At 37.6% G+C, this 20,962-nt stretch overlaps 1 protein-coding gene across 2 annotated transcripts in view; it reads right to left on the bottom strand.

The window, feature by feature from the left end:
• The window catches only part of ppp2r5a (protein phosphatase 2, regulatory subunit B', alpha isoform), a 37,806-nt gene extending 17,676 nt beyond the window's left edge, over positions 1-20,130 (bottom strand). For both annotated transcript variants that reach the window (XM_008397524.3, XM_008397523.3), the window contains exons 1-2: positions 19,090-20,130; positions 4,206-4,402 (exon numbers count right to left, since the gene is read on the bottom strand). In XM_008397524.3, coding sequence (XP_008395746.1) covers positions 4,206-4,402; positions 19,090-19,237 — 345 coding nt within the window. In that variant the 5' untranslated portion in view covers positions 19,238-20,130. The remainder of the gene's footprint in view (positions 1-4,205; positions 4,403-19,089) is intronic.
• Between the last annotated feature and the right edge of the window lie 832 nt (positions 20,131-20,962).

The following is a 20,962-nucleotide window of genomic DNA, read 5'->3' on the forward strand; positions in this document are numbered from 1 at the left end:
TAATATCAGTAAGCTCGGTTTTCTATGAACAAACCTCTTGCTGCATGTGCAGTCAATCCAGGAAATCATTTAACTTCAAAACTACATTTAAAAGTAGGTTTTACATTTAAGAGCATCACAGAAATTTCAGCATTTATTTGACAAACTGGATAAATTTTTTGCAGAAACTTGTAAAGTTATAAGGCTCCGAAAATCAGACAAATGTCCCACTCTTTGTTGATTTTTTCCCCCTCTATTGATTTACCATGTTCTCTACTTCTGTAGAGTAAGATTTTAGGGACGCAAATCAATTTAAAATCACGGCTTAGTGCATTTGCTTGCAACAAATGAAAGCAATATGGCTGCCGACTGGGTAGATGGAGCAGTTTGTTTCAGATGTTTATACTTCAAACAGTAATGTTCAGGTTCTTTGGCCATTTTATGAACCATTTTCAAAGCAAAGAACTGACTCTGCACCATATGTAACCTCTAGTTTTTCTTCCACCAGTCCCCTTTATTTAGCCCCATCAACTCTGAACATCAAAGAAAGGAATACCCACAGCATGATGCCGTCACCACCACAATGGAGTTGATGGTGTGTTTAAGGTCATGTGCAGAGTTTGTTACCTACAAGCAAGAAGTTCAACTTTGACATGTTATAAGAGTACCTTTCTTTGTGCGTTTTCAGCATCCTCTAAAAAGCACACAGGTGCAGTCCGTTTATTATACAACTCATAAAATAGATTTAGTGGTCTGAATACATATATACGTCCCTTTTTAAATTTGTGTTTTTAAATTGAAAATTATGTGTCCCTTTTACTCTACTTTAGAATTAAATGCTACTTTGTGTTAGTCTATTATAGAAAATGTACCTTGTGGATGTAATGTGAAAAACAGAGAGAAAGTTCCAGGAGTGTGAATACTTTAACGAAACACTGCTTCATTTATTAGTCCCCTCCCCGCCCCTCTGCAATATTGAAAAATAACTACAGTTGGACAAAACAAGAGGAAACAGTGTGGGAGAACGGCAAACATGGGAGGCGTGCGAGATATTTTCAAGAGGGTAAAAAGGAAACAGTTATTTATGCGTGAAAGTTATGTAGGAGGATTCAGAACAGGCTGTTCTTAAGTGTCAGAGCTGCAGATAAAATTCGAGTAGGTTCACCAAGGATGGGGCGATGAAGCTTTGTCTGCCTATGGGTGATAACAACCAACACCTAGCAACTGGCCGTGCAAGAAACCCAGAGAGGAAGATACAGCAGAGAGCAAGTATCGAGCTCGCCTGCAGCAGAAAGGAAGAAAATATGACAAAAGGATTCTGTGTTATGTCTGATTATACAGTTGAGCTGGCAAATAAGTAAAGCCTCCTTCGACATGAATGAGAAACCTTGCTGTTTGCACACCTGACAACCACAGTATTTTCTCCGCAGCAGAATATTGGGCATCACTTAAAGCAATTATCTCTTCATTGTCATGTGAGGCCAAGCACAGAGCATCAATGAGAGCCATCAACAAGCCAGCTTCCAGACAGGGTGGCTGCCATTAGTCGCAGCTCATTCAGAGGCAGAGTGCATCACAGGTACGTGATTCTGAGTCAGGCTTTTGTTTCACGTTTTTCTTTCATCCGCAGCACAAAGGAATTACACCGCCAACAAAGACCATAAGCATGTCGAGTTGTGCATTTATGCTACAACTGCAAAAATAAAATGAAATTTTAAAAAATCTGTACCCGTCTGTACTGAATTTGGAATAAATAAGGATTTTACTTAATCAGCTTCATTTATCAACTTTTTTTTGTTTACACCTTTCAGGTTGCAGAATATTTGTTGCCTTATATCGGACAAGTTGAAAATCAGATCATTATGAAACAAACCATAATAAAATCTAATAATTTTTACAGTTCTTTCAATAAGTGTTAAATCTCACCACATTTTGCTACAATATTTGAAAAATCAGTATTTTGTAGAATCCTCTTTCACTATATGGTCTTTCTAAATCTTTCTACCACTTTTGCATGTTTCGAGACTGAAATGTTTGCCTATTCTTCCACGATGTGTGGTCTCCTCTACATGGATTTTAACAACCCCTAAATGATGCCTCTCCCTTAAGGCTTTCTTCCAACTACAGTTGTGTCCTTGACATTAAAGTCGAGGAGGAAAGCCACATTTACAGAGCATGTGTTTAACAGTAACCCTGACAACATCTTATTTCACCCGAGTTGTGCGCATCTGCATTAGAATTAACAGAGCATGTTGTCTGCTTATATGATTAATGCTCTCAATGTCTGGCTTTTTAAGTTTAGTGTAGGTGGACTTCCATTCTTTCGGTTTGTTTTGTGCATTGGTTTTGATAACTTACAAAGTTTCATCCCAACATGAGTAGGGTGCAATCCGCAGATAACACTCCCTTATCATTTTATTCCCCTGTCTACAGTCTTCGTGATGCCGTTTTTTTCCCCCACCACCCGGTCTCCAACAAACCACTGAGACTTTCACAGAACTGCTGTATTTGTACCAAGATCAAATTACACACAGGTAGACTCCACTTACTAGTTAAATAGAGTCCATCCATGGCAACCTCTCAAGTCACAAGGTTGCCATGTATTTTATCTCGAGGGACAGTCGGGTGCTGCGTTTTTTTCAGGCACTTTGTGCACAATAAAACAACTGTTCCTTTATTATAAAAGTGTTGTATATCAAACATGACAAAATAAATTTCGCTTTGTAATTTTACTCCTTGGAATTGGGCTACCGTCTCTTTAAGAAGCTCCAACTGTTTTTCCGACACGCCGCCTTCAGCATCACAACAATGCTCCTCCATCAAGCCGTTTACATCCATTTTTAGGAGTGCTTGACAGAGAGGTAGTTGGTCTATCACATAACATCCTAATTAAATACATTAAACTTTTTGGCTGTAGTGAAACAAAATGTGATAAGTTCAAGAGGCATTGAACACTTTCATCAGCAGCAGCGGCCTCCCACAATCATCTCTGTGATCTAGTTTTTGGATTCAAAAAACTCATATCAGAGTTTGCTTTAAAAGGGTGGTGAGAAAAGGCAGCACTTCATCTAAAAGAGCTACAACACACTGGTTTATCTTGTGTTAACTCAATTCTGTAACAAGATTTACATTTACTGGCATTTTTAGTCATCAAATCAATACTATTCTTATTTATGGAATAAACGATTTCAGCATAAAGAACTTAAAACTAATCAAGAGGTCATTACTAGTTTGGTGTTTGCCATAACGTACTCCAAAGGGTTTCCGAACAAAACTTTTAAAAGTGCATAATGACAGAATCCCAAATCAACAGCATGACATGAATTACTGCCTACAATCCTTCAGTAATCTAAAGACTCCTTAACTCAGCTGAGGCTACGCTCAGCTGCATCCATCATTATAATCTCCGATGTGGAGTGAATCACTGCAGCACTGGCTGTTGTCTCCTAAATGCTGCACACATGAGTCATTATTGCACCGTGGGAGGAACATCAGGCAATGCACAGGGCACCGGTTACCAACACGTACCTACACTGCCTCGGTCAAAGATACTTTAAAGGGTTCTAGAAGAGTTGTCGAACATTGCATTGTGTAACACAACTCCTGCACAATCAATATGCTAATTGCTAGACCCAAATGTTTACAGCGTTGTGCTGCATTCAGCAGATTTTGATGGTGCATATGACTGACGACCTGCGGGAAAAACAATTAAAATTCTCACTTGATCACCTCTAACTTAGAAATGTCCCATTTTTAATAAAGTTAGTTGATACTGGATGGAAAAACTAATAGCAATCTACTGGTAAATGTAAATATCTAACCTATTTTAAGAAACTTTTCAGATATGATCCATGGCAGTGCATGAGAGATGAAAAAAGGCGATGTGGGACGATAAGAGATTCAAACTAATCCACAGTGGACAAAGTGGCCTTTGTGCTGGGAATGGGAGCAGTATGGTTCAGGGTTTTAGCCTGAGGCTGCTAACATGTCCCTGCTGTAAAGCTGAGACCACATACTCTGTCTAGACACAAGATCAGCCTCTGCTTCTATAATCCTGTTCAAGCACAGAGGGAGTTACCGACACCCACAGAACAGCATTCTAGCCTGTTAAATAATCAACACTGGTAATGTAATAGTAGTTAACTTATTAAGTTGTCCATTTAACTCCTGAATTTAAAAAAACAAAACAAAACAAAAACAGCTTAAACACAGATGTCCATCCTCACCATGTTTGTGATCTCTGGGTATGCATTCTCAACCAGCACACCTCTGTTGGTGGAAAGATAGTCCACCAATTCGTTCAGCGCGGCCCTCTTCACCTCCTTGCTCTTCAGGTCCCCCACAGAGTCCAGGAAGTCGAAAAGCGTGCAACACTGCTGGAGTTTCTGACAGAACAGTTCCTGCTGGTCGGTGGAGGGGGCATCTGGAACAAAGGGATGAAATGCAATCATTTATTACAAAAAATAAAAAAATAAAAGAGCCATCACCAATTACATTATTTAAAAAAAATACAAACAAAAGCAGTTGTGACAAGAACATAGATATATTGATTGTTAAACGCTAAAAATGTAAAACGAAACACTTGTAGTCAGCCTTTAATTATCTGCTTTATTGCATCACACTCATCTCACAAGGCGACATGATCAAGAGAGAACAGAAGAAACGCATGCCACATTACGACCGTCCAGTCGTTCTTGGCACCGACTGCAGAGCCTTTAAAGGATCAAGTGGTGAGAGCATCCAAGGCTATTAAGCCTGTCTGTCAACTTTAACCTGAGCTAATCTATAAACTGTGTGAATCTGCACTGTGATGCTGCAGATTGTTGTGGAGAAGCAACACAGTCGGTTTGATTTACAACAACCAGACACCCTGAAGGTTCTGAGGTTACAATAAAATATGCAGCCATCCACCACAGCTGATGGCAGAGGAGCAAAAGTCTTCATTAAAATTAATGATGAAATCTCAACTCCTGCATGTTCACATGTTGAAAGGCAGCAAGTTGCCTTTCACTGAAAAACCTATGGCGACTGCGTTACTGATTGCAATTTTCTGTGCTGCTTCTTATGTTTGAAAAGGTCTGATCGGCTGATTTTTGAATGATGCAGAAATTTCTATTCGGGAAGTTATGGCAACTACTGGTGCATCCACTGTCACAGTACAGACAACGTGAACACCATCTGGAGGTGAAACCTCTATTTTAGGTTTCCTCAAGATTAAAAGGTAAAGAAACTGTCTGAATTTGATCCATTCAGTTTTAAAGTCGAAAAACCAAATAATCAATTGAGGTATAATGTTCCAAATTAAAAGATGCACACCATGTTAACTGATTGTAAACAGTGGTGAAAACAACTACATTTTTAGACTTCTGCCCTTTTTAAAATGGGAGAAAAACAAAAATGTTTCCCAACAAAATGTTTATTTCTCTCATCCAGACGTGGAAAAACAGTTACAAAAATATCTAAACTTTGCTTTGTCCATGCACAAATCAACTCCTTCAGATGTCATAACTACGGTTAAATGCCAAGTTCCAAAGTCACAGCACCGAGCTTTTTATTGAGCAATATTATGCAACTGAAGAGGCATCGTCCAATAAAACGAAGAACAGGAAGATCTTAGTCAGACATGGCCAACAAACCCAGAATAATTTCACACATAACAAGAATGTTCCAGCGGTGTTGACAGCTGACAAAGTGCTTACGCAACCGAACCCTCGAGGTCAGACAGTGGCTGTTGCTGGGAGTAACCTCAATGTGTGAGTGTAACTGTACCAAACTGACTTGTTAGCGTGCAGTGCTCTGCTTTAATGCCAATTTTCCAAAGTATCACATCTCAATGGATCCCAGAGTGAAAGGGCAGACTGAATACCACACTGGAACAGGAAGGATGAAAGGGCCATGACGCCCCCACAGCCATGCTATCATGACACAATGATGGCTCATATTTCTGCAGCAGACATGTGCCAGCTCTTTGGGAAAGAGTTAAAACTTGAGGTTTTATCAGCTGTTTACAAGAGTTAGAGGATCACAACAGTGAGGGAGCACCAAAGGAACAGTTCAACCATTCAAAGAAATGAACTGTTGTGGGTTTCACCGACTGTTGTTTGGCAGCAGAACAGGTAGGCACAGATGAAGCACAACAAAAAAATAAATAAAATCAGATAATTAGCATATATTGAAATAATAGAATAAAAAGATCAAATAGTCTCTTCACAGCTTTTGTAAAATATTCTGTTTTGTTTTTAAATTACACAGAGACACTGGTCTCTGCAGGTTATTGGATGAATAAACAGAAACAACTTCAGAACAATCCAAAAATCATGTTTTTACTTTTTTTGTGCAAATTTTGCATCTAATTAAAAATATTTTTATCATCCATTATGGCCATAAAAATATTCTAAAATGTTTCTTCTAACCTCCATCCCTCCCTCAAGTATATTAAGAGACAAATTTTGTGCTTCTTTTCAGGGAATTGTCTTTATGCCCTAGAGGGGAAGAAAAGAGGCGGGCCTTTTAGATACTCTCTGACATGTAGATGCCTTCCCCAAAGTGAAGCTATTTTTGTCTTTCACATAGAGATGCATTAGTACACAAATTCCTCAGGGTGCTTAAGCAAAAAGGAAAATATTTCCACCAGACTCGAGAAGCTTAAAACAAGAACAAAGAACATGAAAGCATTTTAGAGAACAGACAAATTAATCAACTCAAGAACAGTGCCAGAAACTGGTGTGGATACAAGCTTCGGAGTGGAGGATAAATAAATCTTCTCATAGAAACCGTTATGCAGAGCTTCAGGGAACACCGATCGGTCTCATCTAGATGCTGGAATATGCTGTGTCATAACTACATTAGGACATAAAAGAGGAAGTAGCTCAGGGTAAAAAAAAAAAAAAGGATAAACAAAGCCAAGTCTAATCTCTATGTAATTGCTAGTTAACCTTAGATTTGTTGCTCATTAAAAACTGATCTTTGGTCTCTTGATGACTAATGCGCCTTCAGAGGACAAATGCATCTACTGGGAAGAAATTACAAATGACCTCAGAGCAAAAAGCTTGGCTTTACAGATTTTAGTTTTTTACCCTACAATTTAAACATGTAACTACAATAGGACGCCCCCAAACTGCAGACACACAAAATAATTACATCCATGCAATGCAATCTAATGCCATTTTATTGAAATTCACATTTACATGATGCTTCGTCTTTGGGTAAAGAAATCCAACAATTTAAATAATAACAAAAGTACACTACCATTGCTTTTAAATAATGGTAGCGTTATTACGTTAGTATTGTTGTTTCTAAATGAATATGAACTTGTTTTCTTTGCATTATTTGAGGACTGCACTGCATTTTTTTCATTATTTTGACCATTTCTCATTTTCTGCAAATACTAAATTTTTGCTTGGAATTTCAGATATGTCAATAGTTCATAGAATAAAAAAAAAAAAAAACAATGTTCATTTTACTCAAACATTTACCTATAAAAAAGTAACATCAGCGAAACTGATCATTTTAAGTACCGTATTTTCCACACTACAAGGCGCATCTAAAAACCTTCAATTTCCTCAAAAGCCGACAGTGCGCCTTATATATGGACCAATACTGAGCCACAACAGGTCTAGCAACTACGTTAAGCAGCCGCCGACTTCATTTTCCTCCGTAGAACTCCGGTGCGCCTTATAGTGCGGAAAATACGGTAGTCTATTTTTTTCCAGAGCTGTATATTCTCAATTCTGAGGTTGCTTAAAAATAGTAAGAAAAAAAAATTAAACAATACCACTAAAAAAGCAAGACAGTAAAAGGGTGGTTTTAATTAATGTTGACTACAATATCTAAAATTTTACATTCATCCCTCTTCTGGCACTTGCTCGGGTCACTTTTTACCCTTATTTGCTGTATTTTTCCACATTCTTCTGTAATGACCTCAAATAGAGCAGCTCAGTATGTTACAAACAAATCAAGTTTCAGGTAGACAGACTCAGCAGATCCTGGATCATATTTTATTGTTTATTACATTTTCACATGCTTGAAAAGAAGTTAAATCTGCTGAAAGATCAACTTGCTGATTTTTTCCTGGGGTCCATTTTACACTACTCAAATGTCGAGTTTGATGAGGACAATTTAACATCACATTGATTTGTCTTATTAAAACAGATTTTTTTTTTAGTTAAGTTAAATACTATTACTGTTCAGGAAGTCACATTTTGGCAGCTACACTACACATGTAGTGTAGTGTAGCTACACTACATGTGTAGCTAAACTGCAGATTATTATTACTTCTAAATATGTGACTGCTTATTTAGAAGTAATAATAATCTGCAAACCTGAAATATCTCACGATGAAGTAGCAGCTACAGCAGTGGAAAAATATTTTATATCCTGGAAATAAAAAAAACCTCAAGATGACTTACTGAGAAAAATACACTTTGCAACAAAGAAAGATTCAGTGACTAAACAGGAAATGTGAGCTCAGTCGTATAACCACAGCACTGCACAGAGAATAGAGAAAAGACGTTACAATTAAAGCTCAAGTTAATGAGAATCAGCTTAATTCTACAAGTTTGGACAAAAATCAAACTTCATGTGATGGAATGGCAGTAGTTGTGGAAAAAATTGTACAGAAGAAAACACAAAGCTGGCTGCTCTTAAATGACGGGTTTAGAAAGTGCAATAACCTTCAGGAGAAGATGTCTTTCCTTCCAGTAACATGCCTTATTGAATTGTACATATCTCATTTTCTAATTGTAATAGACAAGAAACCTCCACTAAGGTGGAGCTTGATGTGAAATGAGCCACAGCACCATAAAAAAGGAAACTAGGGGGCGGGGGGAGGCTAGAGGGGGGGCAATTTAATCTTCCAGAAAATGAATGAGTAGAAGGAAACTGTTGATTAAAAGATTAAGTCTGAGAGGATAACAGGAAGCAGTGTGGCAGAACCTAAAATGAAACACTGTTTGCTTTTAGTCTCATCATAATTGTTTTTCCCTTTCCTTCATGCATGTTTGTAACAGAAAAACAACAAAAGATCACAGTGGCTATGGCTACTCAATCACTTTCCATTTTGGCATCTCCCACCTCATTGTTCCAACGACATTTGTTGTGCCTCCAACAAATAGAGCTCTTCTAACTTAAACTATAGCAAAGGGCAAAAGACTCGAGCCCAATTATACTGTTTATTCATGGAGATTTTAAAAGCAAATTACAAGACAAACTGTGGAAAAAGTAAGTATTCAGGTTAAAAATACTTTTGTTTTCAACGGATGCTTTTTGTACAACTAAAATATATATTTTTTAATATTCGATTATAGTAGTTTTACTGGTAAAGTCAAGTTTATGACCTTTATCCGCTTTTGCATTCATGTAAATCCTAAACACTCAATATGCACCATGTAATCTGAAAAGTGTTTTACGTTTGTATCTTCCTGCTTGCGATAAAGCCTAAGAATTTGGGAAACACTCAAAAGGAGTGATCCTTTACATTTTTTGTGCCATGACATAAAACAATTGAGAAAATAGACTTAAGTTGGAAAAACGTAAATTATATTACTATAAATCCAGTGTGACCATCTTGCATAGAAAATTGGTGAAGTGAAAAAAGTTAATTTGCAATTCTTATATTTTACACACGGCACCCTACAACATCCTTAAGTAAGGTGTTGGTGAGCTGACCATAAGAATTTGGGAGTTTGCAGCTCTACCGGTTCTCTTTAATAAGGACAGCAATTATTTTGCCCGTTTTGATTGCATCCCTGCCTCTCATTCAGAACACCGAAAGCTCAGAACAATTAAAATATGCTATTGTTAAGTCTTTTACAATGTATGTTCTGTGACAAACGGTGGGGGGGGGAGGTCATCCTGCAGCTGTTGGACTGGTTAGATAGGATTCTGCAGCCACTTGTTTGATTTAGCGACTCCACATTTGTTTAGCCTGCGCATTGAAAATATGCTGGCAAAACATTGTAATGAAAAGGCAGCATCAAGCGTAACTGGAGCAGTACGAGAGAAAAGTACATAGTGAAAATGTCAAAAGGCAATATTAACGGAGAGCTAAATCAAACTAAATCACCTGTGTTCTTATAAAGCTGCCGACAAATTGCTTGTTTTAAAATGCAACCATCTCCTACAGAGATCTGACATTTTAGATACAGTAATGTTTAAGTTTGTCATTTCCACCTTTACAATTTTAAAAATTTTAAGGTGAGTCCAATTTTATGAGACATTTAGATGGCAATAAAAAATAAGCACAGCATGACTGCTCCTGACATTCTTCTAACCCGTCATTTAACTTTACTCACACATAGTTGGCTTTTCTTATTACACTGGATAGAAAGGGTGTGTCTGAGTGAATGAGTGTGACCGCGTGGGTGTGCACAAGAATGCATGCATTCACGCATGACCTAAAAACATTTGTAGTCAGTACAGTCAACAATAAAATGACTCCAGATTAGGAATGGCTTTAACGTACTGGTAACAGAGTGTACAGAGCTTTTTCTAAATTGACAAATTTCCTGTAGCAGATTTTTACTAAAAATTTGTAAAATGCATTCCCCCCCAGAAGACGCTGAATATTTGCGACTCTGAGCTACTAATTTAGCTTAACGGAGGACAGGAAATGTCTCTTTAGATTGAAAAGTTTGCAGATGGACCCATCTATAAATCAGATATAATTTATCACAGCTGCTGGGCACAAATGAAAAATTTGAAATATAATGGCAACAGAGGCCATGGCGTAGGTGCCAAGACTTCATATTAAAAGTTAGCAAAATACATTTCAGTTCAGCAACAAAAATCCAAGTATAACTTATTAGAAAACACCAAAATCAGCTAAGTAACAGAAATGCGCAAAATATGTTAGACTAAGAATACTAAGGCTATATGAAGAACAGAATTGTGTAGTGGAAATGAAATTTGTGATGAAAAATCTACCTTAATCATAACTGATCAATTAATCATTGTTTGACATTTTGATGGCTAGTTGTGGTAGCCCTATTCAAGTGCCCAACTGTTTGGCATGCAGTGTGTAATCTCTTTATGGCAGATGATGAGGACAAGGAACTGAATGCTATTGTGAGAAAATCAGCTGCCAACAGAATGCTAATAGCCATCAGCTGTGGCTAATTGGTTTGTTTACAAAACTTTAGAAAAAAAAAGCCACTATTCAAGATCTGCTTCTAAATCTGTTCTGTGCAAACAACCAGATTTAGCTTCACAATAACTTGGCTTTCATTATAGAAAATTAAAATTAAGAATGCGTTATTCTTGACAATTTCAAATCAGAGAAACAAAGAGTCAGTTTATTAGGTTGTTTGTGCAACAGTCTTCTCATTAAATTTAAATCCAAAACAGAAAATAAAAAATAAAAAAAAATCTTAGTGAATGACTCTAATAGAAACAAACCTGTCTGAGCAGTATGCAGCAATCTTGCCGGCTGGACAGACAGTACAAATCCTGTTTTATTACCTCTTCATCTCTCTAAATGACTCTGAAGCTTGTCCTGTGGTGAAAAGTGAGGTCACAATCTGATCAAGAGATGTTTGGAATGGAAAAAAACAAAAAAAGATGCCTACAACATTCCTCTGTCTTACTTCAACAATAGATTTGAAAACATCACTGTCTGCCTTCACGTCAGTCTCTAAAACTCCTACAACAGATCCACATACACTTTAATTTGCCAGCACAGCAGCTGTTGTTACATTTGAGCCTACACAGGACAGCAAGAAGGTGAATAGATGGCACCTGTTCAGGAGGAAAAGGTTTTAAGTCGACAACGAAATAAATGATAAAGAGGACATACAAAATTAAGAGAGGCATTATTCCACTTTTACCAAACCTTTTTGGGTTTTAAAAGTAAACATCTGTTGTAGGATGTTTTGCATCAACCATGTGACAATTCATAACTTCCTTGGGGATATTTTTCACTTTAACAACTGATGACTTAAAATAAATTCCTATAGTTCTCTCAAAGTCTACTGTAAGCCTATGTAGTTCTGCAACTCCAATAATATTTCATCTATATTTAATAAATATTGTGTGCAATACAAGAATACTTAAGAGGAATGATTAATCACTGATAATATTCAACGATTTAGTCGATGAGGACAAAACTATTTGTACCAGATTAACAGTAGATGGCAAAACCACAATCTATACAGCAAAAGGCAACCCACATATGGATACCCATCAACATGACAATCTTCATGAAAGTTGTACAAAAACACTGAGATCACAGTGAGCCAAGGTTAGAACCGGTGTATACGTGATAACACCCACACAAATCATGCTAATCAGCAGCCTTTCTGAAGAGCGCTCCCCACATGCTAGAAAACGGCACATCACAACCACCATGCTTCATTTAAACTCAACCACAATTAAACTCTGTCAACTGCTAGAGATGTGGTCTAAACCTTCAGTGTCTGGTGACCGATGCTCTGGCGATTTCCTGACAATACTGCCACTTATGCCCTCTGGCACCTGTTCTATATGTAGGTTTATTGTAGTTCGAGTTATTTACATACACAAAGCTGGTCTCTGCATGTGGACCAAATTATATTCAAATCAGACCAACCATTCTTGGTGCCTAACTTGGGGCTAAATTGTTTTTTGTCTGTGAAAGTAACTAATAATAATAATAAAATAAAAACATTAATGCAAATATTGTTTTACCATATCTTTTAAACATTGTTCATTTGATACACTTAAATATGCACCAAGTATGAAATTATTAAAACACTAATAACATAATATATTGAAGTAGTAAAGGGTATTTAATTTATTGGTGAGATGATTGCAAAATTTACTTGAACTGTATCTGTAAGAAAAAAACTCTCCATACCATCTACACTTCATCTTCACTTTGTACCAGAATTTACTACCTTACAATTCTTTCATATATGAAGAACAGACCTCTATTCATTGCTATAAGAAAACCAAACAACTCTTTTTGCCATCAGACTCCACAAATTTATATGATAAATTGAGGAAGTATTTATTAAACAACAGAATCTGCCAGAAGCATAAATATGACGCACCCTTAGCTAACAAAGATCTGTTCCATTGCTTCCTAGAAAGGGTTTGATTGGTATCCGCTCACATGCTGGGAACAGCATGTTAGGGACACACAGGAATCAATGTACCAATAGAGAGGACATGTTTTTTCCCAGTAACGGATGCCGATTAGCAATTTCTAAAATTTACTCCTTTTGAGTGATCAGGCTGAAACTAAAAACTTAATTCGTTATTTTTTACGTTATGTCAAAATGACTTGCATCAATTTAAAAATGGATTAAAATGTTTCAAATTGGCAAAAAAGGGAGACTTAGAAATCTCCCAATTACACTGACATTTTGAATTTAGAATGTTTACATTGTGTCAATTTTCTCAACAGATGCTACAATAATTGCTTTTTGTTGCTCATCACATACAGTAATATCTGAAGTAGAGGACAGGCAGATTTTCTCTGCAGGGAAAATCAAAGATTAGTGGTAGGAAAGCCAAATTGAGGCTTTAAATGGTCCAATGAGAAAAGATGGTTTTATTATTAACTGTTGCAATAGATTTCTTGGTCTAGTGCAGGACTAAGAACATAACCCCCTGACTTTCATTACTGTTAATGAAGGTGCCTTCCAGTTTTGACAACGGAAGAGACTGCGGTCAAATATTAGGATCAGTGTCTAGAGGTGGACCCAATAACACAAGGGCAGCTAATCTGGTTATAGCAAGGATGGTGATTAAGCGATTAGCTCTGACAACTGTAAGCAAGTTAAGGTTAGTTAAGCAGAAGCTGGAAGAACCACTGAACTCTGTTCCCTCCACAATCCGTCTCATTTTCCCTAACAACATAATTTCTGTAGTGCCATCAAAACAGATTTTATTGGCTCTTCATGGTCTGAAAATAAGCAGCTAAGGAAATGCTTTTAAAAAGCAAAGAAAGGCAAATAAAGCAGCAGCATATCCATAAAGCAGGAATTCAGAAAAATCTAAAATCTTTACAGAGGGAAAACAACAGTATCCTTTAAACATACGCTTCAGCTTTGCTGGTGTTAGAACTGTGGCTCAGCTCAAAATTTTACTCCAGTGACAGATAAATCAACCTTAAATGACGCGGTCTGTATTTGGAAAGTCAAACATGTCCCTGGCTTGCTCTCAAGGCTTGAGGCTGCTATGGCAACAATGTTGGTCCCTAAATGACTCATCTTTTCACGGTCTATCTCACAACAGGAGCTATATGCCTTTCAGCCTCTCTACTGCAGGATGGGATGAGCATCTTTGAGAGCTACTATCTTTCATCACCTAAAAACGATGACTCAAGAAATGTCTCATCTTGGTCTCGTTACTCTGGAAACCACAAAATCAATCATATTAAGCCTTTCGTGTCATCTGAAGTAGTTGTAAAATTAAATTGACAATTGGGTAATGCAAAGGAAAACTGCTTGTATTGCATGTTTAAGACAGTCTTATTTGACTTCAAGCTCATAGAGCTTGTACTGTATTACTGAAACTTTTGTTAAGAACTGCTCTTCTGTGCAGAAAAGGCTTAACAAATTGTAGAGACGCTACATCCCACACTTAAAGCAATGGGACCTCACTTTAAGGAATGACTGATGGACAGATTGCTGGACAAATGGCCATATTGACAGATGATTGATGGCTGAATGGACTGATGGACAAAGCCATTGGTAGATTAGTGTATGAATGAATGATTGGATGGATGATTGGATTAATGGATAGATAGGGGGGTTAGAGGGAGATATGAATGGACACAGATGAATTTATGGATGGACAGACAAAGAGACTAATAGACTGGTAGATTGAGGTAGGAATGGTTGGTTAAATTGATCATGTACGGCTGGACTAATGAAACGCTTAGTGATGAATGGACAGATAGTATGACAGACAAACAGATGGCGGCATGAAGTGGTGAAAGACAAGTAGGATGGACAGATGGAAGGACACATTTGCCTGATTGAAAGCTGATGGATAGATGGATGGATGGAAGGATGTACTGTTAGAGAGACCTGGAATGACTGATGGATTGACAGACATATGGATGCAGTTTATCATATTTGACATTTATGTAACAAGTAGTTTCTTTTTTTTATCCAATAAGATTAGAATGCTATTTGTTTCCAGTCTTTTTAAGACTGTATTGGTAAATACAGTCACCTTTGGCAATTACTAATGCACAAAAACTAGAAAACTATGCAGTAAACTGGTCTACTGTCTTGATAACCGACACCAATCTTTAAGCAGTTCTGGTTATCAACATCATTCTTGATGCCTCCCTGGTGAGCTTTTCAATGCACAACACACTGGGAAGAGTCTCAGAGGAAGACATGGGGAAACAGTGGAGGGTCTACGTGATTGAGAACTATGTTTCTCAGCTGGTCAATGAACGCCTTGGGATTCCCCCAGAGGAGCTGGTCTAAGTGGAGAGGAAAATCTGGGCACCTTTGCTCAAGCTGCTGCCTTCACGACCTGATCCCAGATTAAGCAGAAGATAATGGACAGATAGATGGATGGCATCTGAGCCCATTAGAAGATTGAAATACTTTAGTTACTTTCCACAGTGGAAAAGAGAAGTAAATGCCTATTATTCTGCATAATTCCCACTTTGGTTAAAATAGTTCAGCTACATTTTGGGTAATGTAGTAAATGTTTGTACCTCTATTCATAAACAATTCCCCCCCCCCAAAAAAAAAAAATTGGCTTTCCCTACTATATTCTGTGTTTACGCATTAACAGACAGATTGGCTGTATGTGTAAAGTTAAAACACGAGTTAACAGACCTTTATGTATCTCTCATCAAAACTGACCACATGTATCCAGAGTGATTACCGTTTGCTGCAGTAGCTTTTACAGCAGTATGCATCACTGCATAAAATCTCAAGATATATTCAATAACTTTAACATTTCCATGTTTTTCTTCATTACAACTATAAACTTCAATGCATTTGTTGGGTGTCATGTAATAAACCAACAGAAAGTAATGCATAAAGTTTTGAACAGAAAGATGGTACCTGGTTTTCATTTCTCTTTTTTTAAATCAAAATCTCTCATCTGGTCATACGAAACCGATATCCAACATTTTGATATACGTGCACATCTTAGGTGGGGTGGAAGACTAATGCTGTTCTCAACACCACAGTAAATTGTGGTGTTTTTTTGGGGGGGTTTCTACCAGCAACTACAAGAAAGGGTGGCCAAATTTGATGGGAATATGGCAGTTAATGTTCCAGCAGCTTAGAATTGCAATAGAATTGTTTATATCAAAGCATAACAATGTTTTCAAGAGGTCAAATAAAGGTCCAGACTAATCCAATAATCTTGGGGAAAACCTCAAGACTGGAACTCACAGAAGGTGTCTATCCAATCTGAATGAGATTAAGCTATTTAAAAGTAAATGGGGAATAAGTTCAGTTTTGTGATTTAGAAAGGTTGCTCTTCAAATGAAGGATTAAGAGAACTGAATATTTCTATACCAGCCCATGATTTCTAGAATGTGAGAATATATTTTAATTGTAGGATAAAATATTACAATAAAAATTTTAAACTGGCACACCAATAAGCCAAAAATGTGGTCAGATATCCTCTCAAAATAAAGTACAGTAAAAACTTGAAATAATTTAAAACTGATCTGCTAACAGACAATTACTGTTTGATTTAATTGTGATATTTCATGGGTGTTGACAAAAGGGGAAAAATAAATAAAAAAAATTTTGTACATTAATCTGTATTACCGGGATTTATATATTTTATATTACCGGGATTTTTTATGAATCCCGGTAATATAATGCATTTTTGATATATATATATATATAGGTAATTAATACAATGTTATATTCAGGCTCCATTCATCTACAATCAGCAGAATTAAAATCAAACACAAATAACCTTTGAGTTTTCAAATGGAAAAATAGAAAATAGAAAACTAGATAATTTGCTAGTTTTATAACCATGGCATGTATGGATGCATGATTTTTCCAGTCATGTCTGTTATTTAATGAGTTGGAAAAACACATGGTGTGAAATTCCTGCTAAATATCTGTCATCACTTTTATAACCTGCTCCATAGCGCAAACATTTTTAGCATACTAGTTCATTTTTTCATGAGCCAATGGCGACATCAGCTCTTTTGTGACATGTTTTGTTTTTAGCTTTTCAAAAGTTGCATCAAATCTGTTTCAACTACGTGAACAGGCAAGTCGTTTTTAGTTGACTTGCTCTTCCTCATAGCATCACCCCATCCATCAAACTGCTGCAGCTTGCCTCAGCAGAAACCAAGAGGAATTTACAGAACCATAATCCCGCCTGATGCAAGATCATCTTTAATATGCTATATCACTTCCTTGACAGACAATGGGAGCTGAGGGGAGCTTTTCAGAAGAATCGTTGAGGAAAATTATACACACACTGTTCATTGGAACTGAAATTATTATCAGGCTCAGCAGGATTGGTTTTGGCTCCAGGCTAAAAGAGGCTAACTGGCAGATTCCTCATCAGGCATCTGTTGGGGTTGGCAAACATGCTTTGATTTGTCAAGTTACCAAAGTCCTTTGAAAGAAAAGAACTAAAACCGAAAACGGCACTGGTCTATGACAAGGAACCAACTTGTCTAATATACCTTTAAAATGATGACTCAAACTTGTGGAGTTTGTTTCAATACTAAAATATGTGTATTACCTGACTGCCCATCCAGAGAGTGAGTAGTCATGCTTATTTTTACCAACGGCACATAGCTGTATATTAAACTACAACAAATCTACAAAGCCACATTCCACAAAACTATCCTGAGGCTCTCTTTAACAGCTGCTCTTGGGTTTAACAGAGAAAAATCTCTAAAGGAGAAACGATCAGGTGGAAAAAGAAGGTGAATGGTATGTAAAAGGTGACTCATTTACCCTTGTCCTTTCAGTTATGTGAATCATTAAGTATGATTAAGCACCTACGTTTATCAGCCTGATATGGGAAAGGATGAAGGTATGCAAAGTCACTTTTTCTGCAGTTATGACCCAACCCCCCCAAACTATTCAGTTTTTTTAAAGTGTTAAAATATAAACCTGAAAAGCAGCATCAATAGGTCATTACTTGTCATTACTATAAACTGTTTTGACCACCATTGAGATTAAACACTGACAATAAAAGCTCCTCACTCAAGGCACTAACAGAGCTTGTCATAATTTGTCTGCAAGTCCATGCAGGAAAGGATAGAATGGACATGGGTTTGAAAATGTGATAAGCCAATATAAATTTGTGCAAAATTGTAATGTGGTTGAAAATGACATGGTTTTTTATTTTTATGAAATTTTCTAAATAAAAATGGTGTGCATTTTGATCTCTCTTTTGCTCCATTTACAACAAGACTTTAGAGCAATTTTTACCTACATGTGTTTGGGGTCATGTGGAGGGCTAGTGTTTCTTCACATACAGTCTTTTTAGGTGTACACCAAAATGTCTGACCACACTACCTTCTTAAAAAGGTCTGTGGTCTATCCTACATGCAAAGCTAGACTTCTCATAGCTTACTTTTACAACAATGCTTTTCGTCTCGAGTTACAATTTCCTCTTGCCAGCTTCTTTGTATGAAACAATCTTTGCCAAACTTGTCAATTTACCTGGACGACCAGGTCTCGGTGGGTTGTTAGATGTCCTATAATCTTTACATTTTTAGACTACACATCACTTGACATCTCCAAGAGATGTACAACAGTTAGTGTACCGTTTTTAACTTCTCTCCAAGTTTCCTAATAAAATACATTGTACTTTGGGTTCATAATATGAAATATGTAGGAAATAAATACTTTTGAAAGGCACAATATCTCATGCGAGTTCCTGGTGTTAAGAGAAACCATGAATGTGGTGCACTTTTGGAAAAAGTTCAGAATTATTCTCAAATATCCAGTGGTCAAGATTTACCATCTGCAGAAGACATGACAAATAAAAGGGGACGCGTCGATTTATGCCTAGAAAAAGGCCTCCTCGAGCAACTTATATTTACCCACCAGCTTTCCTTTAAAGGTTGTGTTTGTCTGCTGCAGATCCAACAGTGAACACAGAACAATGGCCAGGACATAGTATTTAAAGCAACAGACACCCTCCATTATCCTCTTACCGTACCTTTGAGCTGCGGCAGTGGGGACAGCTCGATCGGAGTGTTCTGAGTGCGAAACTGAGAGGAGCTTTGGGATTTTCTCTGCTTCTGCGCCTTCCTCACAGACTTCCTCGTAAACCCGTCCACTTTCTCGGATGCAGAGACGGCGGACATTTTGATGCACAAACTCACGAAGGTTGCAGGCGAGCTACTGTAAATCAGATGATTGAGGTTCTCCGCTTCCCTCTTTCTCACATCAGCGTCAAATTCTGGAGCCAACTGTCCGAGCTGGGGGCTCGTATTATTCCGTGTGATCCAACATGGTCATGCCTACATGTCGGTTAGACGGAGTCCTTAAAGTGCATCTTTGAAGAGCTTCAACTGTGAGATGCGGAACAGTGCTTTACACCCAAAAAAAAATCCAAACTAAGACGAAAACGCCGCGCGCCCCAAAGTTAACCACTTAAAAAAGACAGATTGACGTCTAAATATCTAACCGTTTATGCTCATCTGTCGTGCCTGCAAACGGTCTACCTGTTGCATAACGTAGGTAAGGCATTATCATTAAAAGTTGCCTGGATTACAATCCTGACTGCAGTCGAGCAGCACAGCTATGCTCGCAGCTAACGCATCCAGCTAGCTTGCCAAATTTAACTGATGGTAATGCGGCGCTACAACAATACGCTCCAATGTTGGCGAGGAAAAAGTTATGAAAAATCCTCGTCCCTTCGAATTCACTTAGTTCTCCGTTCAACGGCAACTCCGCGACTTCTTCAAGCACCGGTTGTAGCTGTAGTTCCGTTGAGTATCTCTTGAAAACAACTATCCACGGGCGACGAAGTTGAAATGCGCTTCCTTAGCAGCTGGAGGTTAGCTGTGACTGCGCAAGAGTGACTTTGTCGGAGGCTATTTCCACGCAATATATAATGCCACAGTCTCGTTTCCACGGCCTCTATCTAAAAAGACCGAGAAGAAATTACTGGATGCCGAGCGTAGAAGGCAGCCATAAACGCTCTCAGGCGTTCCGTCGCTCTTCGTCTCTGCGTTCTACTCGAGAAGCGCTGACGGGTGAAACGTCATCGATTGACGTTACTTCCAGCCAATTACGGGCGCGTATTTTAAAAACTTGAAACTTTTTAAACCAATCACATCGCACTGAAAGCGGGTCAATTACATGTGAAATGTAAAAACAAAAAAAGGGCTGACGTTCAGTTGAATGTGATCTGACAGGCAGCTGTAGTAATCGGGTAAAATTACACAACAGAAAGTATTCTGCCCAGCCCAAAAATATGTACAACGTGCAAATGTACAACGTGCAACCTTCACACAAGAATGGAGTATTTTAAGACTAGTTATGAAGAGAACTAAAAGTTCTTATCCTTTCAAACCCCTCAGGACCCCCTATTTTGTGTTCTCTGAACACAAAACTGCTCTCGTTTGTAAAAATGCTTCTTTTAAAGACAGCCATTGAATTAATATGTATATTTCTTTTTTCTTACAATGCTGATAAAATTAAATCTTCAGCACGCACAATATCAAATTTTTCACTTTTACAATCACATGAATCACATACTATTTTTCATAAGGCATTTTTTGTCTGTATTTGCACCTGCGAGTTCAAATGGTATGCATTTTAAGGATCATGTAAAACTGGCTTCTCTTTGATGATCTCTCTATTGTTCCATCATAATCCAGTTTGAGCCTCAGTGATTCCAGGTTGTTCTTTAACATCCTAACAAAGTATTTTTACCATGAATTATGCCTAAAAATCCGATGAATGGTAGGAAACCAACAAATTCCAGGGAGAAAAGCCATTGAAGTTGTACCATCATGTCATCTAAAAGTGAAAAACTCAAATGCATTATTAAAACAAATGACACCCAAACTCATAATGTCAAC

Source organism: Poecilia reticulata, chromosome 21 (assembly GCF_904066995.2).
Source record: "Poecilia reticulata chromosome 21, P_reticulata-male-v2, whole genome shotgun sequence".
NCBI classification, from domain to species: Eukaryota; Metazoa; Chordata; class Actinopteri; order Cyprinodontiformes; family Poeciliidae; genus Poecilia; species Poecilia reticulata.